The sequence below is a fragment of the Aphis gossypii genome, chromosome 2, assembly GCF_020184175.1.
Source record: "Aphis gossypii isolate Hap1 chromosome 2, ASM2018417v2, whole genome shotgun sequence".
Classification (NCBI taxonomy): Eukaryota; Metazoa; Arthropoda; class Insecta; order Hemiptera; family Aphididae; genus Aphis; species Aphis gossypii.
Window position 1 is genome coordinate 46,519,805 of NC_065531.1, and position 10,650 is coordinate 46,530,454.

Genomic DNA, 10,650 nt, shown 5'->3' on the forward strand with positions numbered 1-10,650 from the left:
TATGGCATATGATATTATGTTGCCACAGTCAAGCATACTACAAATCATTAAAATGTATGATAATATCATTAATTCATAAATTAAAATATTAAATATATTATATTTAAAGGAAAAGGAATACTTGTAATAATATTTTACAGAGTATAGACTAAATCGGTAATATTATTTTATTCAAATAGTCTTAAACTATAAAATTATAATTACACGGGAGCATATGATAATATTTAATTTTATGTTTATAAGTTTATGATTTCTTACCCCTATTTTATTATAACTTTTTATGGTAGTTATAAATTATAATAATTTAATATATTCGTACATAATAAAATATGCAAATACCACATAATAATTTAAAATGAATTCGTAAGATGATTACATTTCCTATGTAAATATAATTCCAAAATAATTTAAATGTCTCAACTTTTGTATTACCATTTACTTTGCTTATTATACACAAACTAAACATTTAGTATAATATACTAAATATTTACCTAATTATAATATTCTTGTCACTGTTATCTTTCTTTCTAATTAAAATACATAATAATGTATCGACTATTTATACGAATTATGTGTAGACAATATAGACGTTTACAATAATTTAGGTACTATACGTTAATTATGAACTACTAAGTCTTGTTTGGATAACCATTTTGTGTACAGTTTTGTTCATTATTAAGTGAAGCGCAATAATATGTATTCAAGTATTCCTTTAGAGTTTAGAGTTCAGTAGGTATACGATATACTCTAACTATAAATATATATATGCTTCAAACTAAAATCGATAGTTTTGTTCTAATGAAAATGTTCGTATACCCAGAAGAACGTTTGTACTTTTAATTGAGGTTCTATGTTAGTGTAATGTTACCTAAAGGAAAATGTAAATATAAATCATTTTCTAAAAGAATGAATTATATTTTGTATCAAATATAAAAATATCTGTAAATAAATAACAACACATATAAATTTCAAATTTATTTTTATTTTTGGAAAAAATATGTAAGTAATATTATGTAACTATTTATATTTAATTTATAACATTAAAATGCACCTCTAATGAATAAAGTTATTACGACTATTGATAAGTATATAATATATAATAATTTAATATATTTAATCAATGCTACAACTATGATTATTGATTTACTAATAACTATGTGACATCAATATTAATTAAATTTAATTGTTACTGTTTGTGTTTATAATTTTTCTAGCAGATTTATTACTATAATAGTCATTTTACACAATTTGTTCACCTATATACTTCTTTGTGTGAATTTTTTAGGAACCCAACAATTTTTACATAGAGAACATAATTATTATGTAATTGTAGTATAAATATGTATTTATATATAATGTATAATGATTTTATTGAATTATGCAGTTTATAACACTGTAAAGTCCTCAGAAAAAAAACAGATTCCTACTTGATGCTGATATAAATAATTATAGAAATATATATTATTTATTTTGTATATTTACATTACAGTTTCATCATTACTATTAAATTATAGGTAGACTTAACGCCAGACGTAAAGGGGCCAATCCATTAGACAAAGTATACAGGGAAATAGCTTTGTTGAAAAAACTTGATCATCCGAACGTAGTGAAACTAGTAGAAGTTTTAGAAGATCCAGATGAAGATCATCTTTATTTGGGTAAATGTTTTTATATAATTTATTAAACTTATTTACTATATTTTTAAACTTATTTACTATTTTTTTTTGTGTGTTGAAGTTTTTGAATTATTAGAGCGTGGAGAAGTGATGCAAGTTCCTGGTGATCCTCCAATGTCTGAATCGAAAGCCAGGTCATATTTCAGGGATATTTTATTGGGCCTAGAATATTGTAAGTAATAATAAAATAATAATTTATTGTTCTGAAAAATATGTCACCTTAACAATAAAATAAAAATCAATGGTTTTCATCCTATTTTTACCTTCTAAGCATGCTACTTTTTGGGCACTGGCACCATTTCTCATGTCAAGACTAAAGGTGTCAACGATGGCTCTTGGTTAATAAGACAAGTCTAGTTACCCAATGAGTTGGTCGGGGGGGGGGGGGGGGTCGTTAATTAGTAATTACTGGCCGGCTTGCTCCAAAGTCCTGACGTCAGCACCCGCAGGGCCATCTTAACAATAATAGCCAATAAATTGTATAATTTATAGATGTATACGAGTATACATAATTTATATTCATTCGATATTTATACATAAACATTTTTATAAAACGTTACAATTTCAAGTTTCTGAAACAAAAATTGTAAGATTCTTCAAACAATTATCTAACAATGTATAATATATATTATGTATATTATACTTGTCATTATAACATCAGATGTAATAAATAATAATGCATCATATTTTATATTCAACTTTTGTTTTTTCTCCTATACAGTACATTTTCAGCGGATCGTTCACAGGGACATAAAACCGTCGAACTTATTGATTGACGCAAACGGGCGTGTGAAAATCGCCGACCTAGGCGTTTGCAACGAGTTCGATGGAAGTGATGACTTGTTGAGTTCAAGTGCGGGTACCCCGGCGTTTACGGCTCCTGAAGTGCTGGATCCGTCGACGAAAACGTACAGTGGTCGAGCGCTTGACGTGTGGGCACTGGGTTGCACGTTGTATGCATTCGTCTACGGTCGGTTGCCGTACACCGCTGATACGGTGCTGGCGGTGCACGAGCAGATTCGTACGCAACCGGTGCAGTGGCCGGTCGAACCAGAAACGTCTCCACAGCTGGTGCACCTGTTGCACCGTCTTCTGGACAAGGACCCAGATACTAGGATTACGTTACCGGCCGTCAAACGGCACGACTGGGTGACCAAGGCAGGGGCCGAGGTGCTGCCCACTGAGCAGGATAACTTCTGTCGGGAGCCAGTTGAAGTTAGCGAGGAGGAAATTATGAATGTCGTCAAGTCCGTACCCAAGCTTAACACCCTGATACTGATTAAAGCTATGCTGAAAAATCATTCATTCCTTGTGAGTGCACATACGTATTAATGAATTATAATTATATTATGTTTATGTTTATGTGTAAATTTATAATATATTAATATAAATTATAGGTAGGTACCACTGGTTTAAGTATGTTATGTACTTAGGTTTAGTGATATTAAAACGATAATAACAGCCCTGTAGCTAAAACGTAATATTTAAAATGCTTATAAATAGCATTAAAATGACCGAAATATTTTTAGAATAAAATCATGTATAGAAAACGCTAATGTGAATAAATGGTGAAATTTTCAAGTATCTACGACTTATAATTTTTAAATTTGAATGCAATGATAGGTATCATTGTATACGAAAAACGATTCTGAACGAAGATGATTTGTCAGCCTAGGATATAATTTCCAGTGATTGGTGAAAAAGGTGGCTTATGTTTTAATGGCCTGAATACACCAACATTTAAGTTCTTTTATAATTATTGTAAGCTAAACTAATGAAAAATCTTGTATTAAATTTTCAACTATTAGCTACCTATACAAACATTTTTATGAATTATACCTACAAAATAATTTACAAATATTCATAATTTTGACGAATTTTTGTCAAAATTTGAACTTCAAATGCTACTAAAAAAAAATTGTGCCTATGTATTCTTATAATTTTTTAATCACTATAAGAATAACATATGAGGAACTTTGTATAAAATTTTCATGTATTTTGATAGGGCCAAAAAAATTTTATCGACACTTAAAAATAAAATTCTCAAAAAAATTGAAAATTTCAGTTGTCAATAAATAGCTCAAAAATATATTTTGAACATTTAACTGTATACATTTGTTTATTTAAACTGCTATAAACATTTAGTGAAAATTTCAAGTATTTACAGTCATTAATTTTTGAGTTACAACCATATAAAAAAATCGATTTAGTCAAAAACTGATTTTGTGTAAAAATTCTCGTTTTTCTGTCACTTTTTTTTTGTTTTTCTTGATTTTTTTAAAAACTGTTGGAAAATGTTTACTTTTGACCTCTATAATGCACCAAGGATATTCACTTTGCCATCGAAGTTTGAAATTGAAGCATTATTTCGACAAGTTATGCTATACAGTGTACACAGACACAAAAACAAAAAAAAAAACACATATCATTGTAAAATCAATACATTCATAATGCATCACTTCGTTCAGAATCTAAAATATGCGAGAAACGGGTCAACAATTCCTTCATTGGAAATAACATATTGTAATCGTCATTCGTCGTAATCACGTAGAAGTAACCTATGTAACCATTACAACTATTAATTAACAAAAAGTATAGTTTACAAATGTTTTTGATAATAGGAGCGTTCTTAGACAGTTTTGAAAGAGGGGGTGAACGTGAACCTATATTTTAAATCAATAATTACCCTAATATCCCATGCCATTGATTATAGAATACAACCACTTTTATCATTTTTTGAACAAGTGCTTATCACTTTAGTTATGCATAGATAATAAATAATAATTATTATCTTTGTGGTTATTAGTTTTTTCTACGTATAACGGCAAATTAAAATTTTTACCATTATTATTTTGTTGGCACTGAGAGTAAAATTATACATTGAAATTTGTTATGGTGGTGGTGAAGGAGCATTCGCTCCCCCTTGGGGACACGCCAATTTGATAATTATAGTAATTATTTAGAATTACGTATCCATTAAATTAACAATAACCGAAAATGTAATATGTATAGTGTATACACTAATATACAACATAACATTATCTAACATTTTCAATGTTACAAACATATAAGTATAACAAAAGATGGACAAGCGGGTACTGCGCTTTGCTATACAGTAACTGTTATAGAGTGTGTCACTATATTATGATATCTTTAAACTTGAATTCAATAATTAATCATTGTATACAAAAAATAATTTTGAGTGGAGACGATCTATCAACCTATACCAAAAAGTACCTATAAGTATTTCATGTATATTCTTGGTTGCTATTTATTTTATTTTTAATTATATAGTAAGTTACTCATTTTTCCGAAAAAAATGTATTTAAAAATATTATATCTATGTATAAAATATAATAATAAATAAATTTTAGATCTGAACGAATAATATTTTGAATTTTAACAAATTAATAATACCGTTATTTATGGTTTAAGTATATCGTTTCATCCAAATTTTAATATGTTTATAAAAAAAATTATGTCTGACTAAATATTTTTAAGAGTTTTTTGTTTTAGTATGAAATATTTATGAAAAAAATTATTAAATTTTCAAATCTTAACTGCAAAAATTGTTATATGTCTTATACATTTCGAACTGTAAAATAAATAACAAATTTTCGTTATTTTAACGAATTTTGTCGAAATTTAAACTACAAATGTTTATAAAAATAAATTGTGCCCATATATTTTTATTATTGTTACATATTATCTATAAAAACAATTTGTGTGGGATCATATTATATTAAATGTTCAAGCTTCTTGACAGAGTGAAAATTTTTTTATTATTGACAATTATAAAAATTAAATAAATTTCAAATGTCTATAAATAACTTAAAAAGTCAAAAACTTATAGATAAGTATAATATAAAAACTTGCTAAAAATTTCGAGTATCTACTGTTATTTATATATTTTTTTAAAAATACAAGAAAATAACAAAAATCGTTTGAAAAATAGTTATTTTACGGGTATGTACCTTATATATATATATATATCGTCATAAAAATTTGAACATTAAATGCTCATATAAAAATTATTATGATTTTCTAGTAAAATTCTTAATTAATATATTAGTTCTAAAACTTATAAAGAAGCTTGTATTACATTTTTAAATCTTAAATATAGAATAAACATGTTTTAAAAAATATTTAAAAACATTAAGACAATACATTTTTGCATACATTGGATTTGTCACTGATAAATATTTACTTATCTATATAATATTATATGATTTTTATGTATGTAGATTATACTTGTATAGGTAAAAAAAACATATTGTAAGAACCTACTACCTAGATAATGTACTTACATAATATATTTTAATATGTATTACCTATTATATTTACTAATAATAGTATATGACGTTATTTTTTTTTTATTAACATATATTGTTTTTGTATCGTTTTCAGAACCCTTTTTCAGTAGACGAATCGAAACGAAAACTTCAGTCATCCAACCGTTCACACTCGGCACCTGGAGCGTGCTCTTGGTTTGGGTCAAGGTATTGATTCGATTATTGTTTTACCAATTTAATAATCATTAAATTATTTCTTTCTACATATTAAATAACATAATGTAAATATCGTATTTTTATGTTATTAGTCGTAGTGCAATTTAAATACCCATTACTCATACGACTACATAACACACATCCATACGTGTACATAATTTTAAATTATAATACCAATGCAGCAGAGTACATGCAGCAATGGTGTATTTAAGATTTCTTTGAAGCAGAAAATATTGTTGGCCCCAAATGTTCCAAAATGTTATTACCTTCCTGTAGATAAAATGATAAATGAAAAAAACCACAACTATTATCATATAAATATAAGCAAAAAATAAAAAAAAAGGGAGTGAGCCAAGGGTAGTATTCTTTTTTCTTTAAAAAGCCCGACATTTTATTTAAACTTAATAATAAAACAAACATTGAGTAAATTATTACTATAAAAATGTAATTAAGCTTAGAGGTGCATGGAGAATTAATATTATCGACTACTTCTACGGAAATACGCAGAAACTGTATATTGCAACTGCCTTAAAGTATAATTTATTTTGCAATTTAAATTATTCATTTACATACAAGTATTTAAATAAATAAACTCATTATCTTGTATCTACACCTATTATATTAAATAATTTATGATTTTAAAAATTTATTTCTCATTACTCATACTCATAAATAAATACAAATACGCTTTTACATTTTATTTTTTAGATCCTTATCCACGGAGACAACCAATCTACAGTCTGTCAAAGAACATACCGTAAAAGAAAAGTGAAAAAGTGATTACCTACTATGTTATTTTTATATTTTAATTCTTTTTACTTAAATTATTTAATATTAAAAATTTGACCAAAAAAAAAATATATATATAATAATAATACTGTTATATACTTATATTTATGATCTATATTGTGGTAAGACGTTTGATCAATCATTTCAATTTTGAACAGTGTATTACAGTGTGATTTACTTATCTTATATAATACAAATTTAACTATTAGTCTATATTACTTTGTCCAAAAAATATATTATATGCTATTATTATTTTTGTATTGGTTTTGTTTATAAATTTAATATTGTATATGTATATCGTATTTAATTTTTTTTATCCTGTGTGAACATATAAAAACTATATGAATAGTAACTATTTTTTTTTTTATTTATTCCTAAACCTAAACCACTAAATCTAATAATATAGGTAGTATAATGCACGAAAGACGAAGTTATTGCGTGTAACAATTGTGTTAAGTAGGTACAGCTAAAAATTTAATAATAAGTAGGTAGGTAAGTATAGGTACTTAGTGAGTTTTGAGAAATTATTGGGTATTTTACATTTATACAGAATATACTATACTTAATTTTAGTTAAAATCAAAACTTTGCATTTTGATGTATGTACTTCTAATTGTTTGTTATTAAGTCTCACTATTAAATCCAGAATTCTAGAATAAAGAAACAAATAGTAGGTACTTACATCCAGAAAAATTAGATGGTACTTATCATCGGTTATCGCGACTGTATACCTAACCAAATCTTTGTAACCTAGGGCCTAGGGGGCATTTGTTGGTAAATGATGAAATGTTTTTTAGTTAAAGTTAAAGATAGAACTGCACTTTAACTTATATAGGCAATAAAAAAATAATATAAACCAATACAATAATATTGTCAAATACATTTTCAAAGGGAATTAGGGGACAGCGTTGGCACTTGCTCGGACATTCGAAACGAAAATATCCCTTAATTTGCTATGCAATACCGTCTAAGGTAAGTCACAGGGTTAAAAAACGATGTCCATAATTTTTTTTAAACTATGTCGTATAAAGAAAGGTAGTTGTGATAACCGATAAGTATCAATTAGATGATTGAGTGGATGCTAAGATAAGAAAAATCAGTATGTATAGCATTACGATAATATATTCTTATAACGTTCTTAAAAATTAAAATATCGTAAAAAACCGCCAAGAGATAACAGATAATGTTTTTACCTTTAAGTTTTTTATAGTTGGTCAATATACCCTAATATTATACTTAACAACACAAATCGGTTCTATTAAAAAAAAAAATTGCTATGGTGTACATTTTGTAAGATGGAGACAAGACATTATGATTTCTGGTGTAACATTCTCTTAAAGGATTGTGCTTCAATTGCATCAGTATTATTAGGCACTATCGCTACTATTGCTACTGTAACCTATGTGATTCGGGTAGTAAGTACCAAATAATTTATAACAGAAATTATCCATGTTTTAACGTATTTTGAAAATACATGCAATATAATTATTAAAAAAGTAGGCAAGTGAGTACCGCTCTGCTGTACATTAGGTGCCGTATGGATCATTATTATATATTATAGGAGTGTTAAATTTGAATCCAATGATAGTTATCATTGTATACGAAAAACGATTCTGAACGAAGATGATTTGTCAGCCTAGGATATAATTTCTAGTGGTTGGTAAAAAAGGTGGTTTAAAAAAACCAGCTTATATTAAAAAATATTTTGAAAATTAAATCACGTAAAGAAAACGCGAATCTTAATAACTGGTAAAATTTTCAAGTATCTACGACTTATACTTTTTGAATAATAACAAATATTTAAAATCGTTTGAGGATAAATCGTTATCGTTACGCTATTTCGTTAAAATTTAAAATTCAAACGCACTTAAAATTTTTCCTATAATGATGCTTCGAGTTTTCTCTATAGATACTTGAAGGTAAACTTATGGAAAACTTAGTGTTGTATTTTTAATCCTTAGTTATAAACACAAAAAATTTTATGATTTTTCAACTTCAAATATTTCGCAAATATTCATAATTTTGACGAATTTTCGTCAAAATTTGAACTTCAAATGCTAATAAAAAAAAATTGTGCCTATGTATTCTTATAATTCTTTAATCACTATAAGAATAACATATGAGGAACTTTGTATTAAATTTTCAAGTATTTTGATAGGGCCAAAAAAATTTTATCGACACTTCAAAAATATTTTTTCAGAAAAATTGAAAATTTCAGTTGTCTATAAATAGCTCAAAAAAAGTCAAAATATTTTGAAAATTAAATCACGTAAAGAAAACGCGAATCTTAATAACTGGTAAAATTTTCAAGTATCTACGACTTATACTTTTTGAATAATAACAAATATCAAAAATCGTTTGAGGCTAAACTGTTATTTAACGCGGTTTTTGTAAAAATTTAAATTTCAAACACTCATAAAAATTTTTTGTCTGAATCCGGTAGAGTTTTTTTTACAGATATTTGAAGAAAAATGTATGGAGAACCTTGTACCAAATTTTCAAAACTTAATTATAAAAGAAAAAAATTTTATGATTTTTCAACTTCAAAATTACTTGCAAATTTTCGCGTTTTCGACAGATTTCGTAAAAATTTGAACTAAAAACGCTTATAAAAAAAAATTGTGACTAACGATTTTTAATTTTTTTTAGCTACATTAAAAACAACTCATAAGGAACCTTGTATTAAATTTTCAAAACTTTTTGGTCATCCAAAAATTTTTTATCGACACTTTAAAAAAAATTTCTCAAAAAATTCGAAAATTTCAGTGGTCTATAAATAACTCAAAAAAAGTCAAAATTTTTTGAAAATTTAACTATATACGGATACCACTGACATTAACATTTGGTGAAAATTTCAAGTATTTTCAGTGATTAGTTTTTGAATTACAACCATAAAAAAAAATCGATTTGGTCGAAAACTGGTTTTGCGTAAAAATTCCCGTTTTTCCGTCATTTTTTTTTTGTTTTTCTCGATTTTTTTGAAAACTGTTGGAAAATGTTAACTTTTTACCTCTATAATGCACCAAGGATATTCACTTTTACATCGGAAACCACCCCCATTGTTTGAAATTGGAGCATTATTTCGACTAGTTATGCTGTACACAGACACAAAAAAAAAAAAAACAAAAAAAAAAAAAAAAAAACATACATCATTGTAAAATCAATACATTCTTCACTCCGTTCAGAATCTAAAATGAGTCATTATAAATTCTATACCTAACTTGTGTGATTAATATACATATTATATTATGATATGTGTATATGCCTTAAATAATATATCCGTATATTCGTACATGGTATTGGTATATAATATAATATAATATGTTATATACTTATATGATTCATACTCAGTTCGTAGACATTTTATAAATAAATAATTATTTCATTATTTATTGATGATTAAGGGAAGTAAAGTAACTATACTTAGAGTAACTTATAATAAACATTTAACTTAAGAATAAATAATGTAATAACTATTAAAATAAAATTCAGCTATACATATAATTAATATAATGAAACTAATATAGTATTATTTAATATGAAGGTAATTATTAAAAATATATCAATATGGGTAAATGTATTATTGATTATTATTAAAAATTCAACCATAAATTCCGAATTTTAGATTTATAAATTCATAATTGATGTCAAAATAATCAATAGTATTTCATAATGAAA

The 10,650-nt window shown here is 26.0% G+C and overlaps 1 protein-coding gene across 3 annotated transcripts in view; it reads left to right on the forward strand.

Annotated features, from left to right (window-relative positions):
- The window catches only part of LOC114119073 (calcium/calmodulin-dependent protein kinase kinase 1), a 50,574-nt gene extending 43,306 nt beyond the window's left edge, over positions 1-7,268 (forward strand). For all 3 annotated transcript variants that reach the window (XM_027980539.2, XM_027980537.2, XM_027980538.2), the window contains exons 7-11: positions 1,515-1,658; positions 1,738-1,848; positions 2,398-2,987; positions 6,084-6,175; positions 6,893-7,268. In XM_027980539.2, coding sequence (XP_027836340.1) covers positions 1,515-1,658; positions 1,738-1,848; positions 2,398-2,987; positions 6,084-6,175; positions 6,893-6,956 — 1,001 coding nt within the window. In that variant the 3' untranslated portion in view covers positions 6,957-7,268. The remainder of the gene's footprint in view (positions 1-1,514; positions 1,659-1,737; positions 1,849-2,397; positions 2,988-6,083; positions 6,176-6,892) is intronic.
- Positions 7,269-10,650: the final 3,382 nt, after the last annotated feature.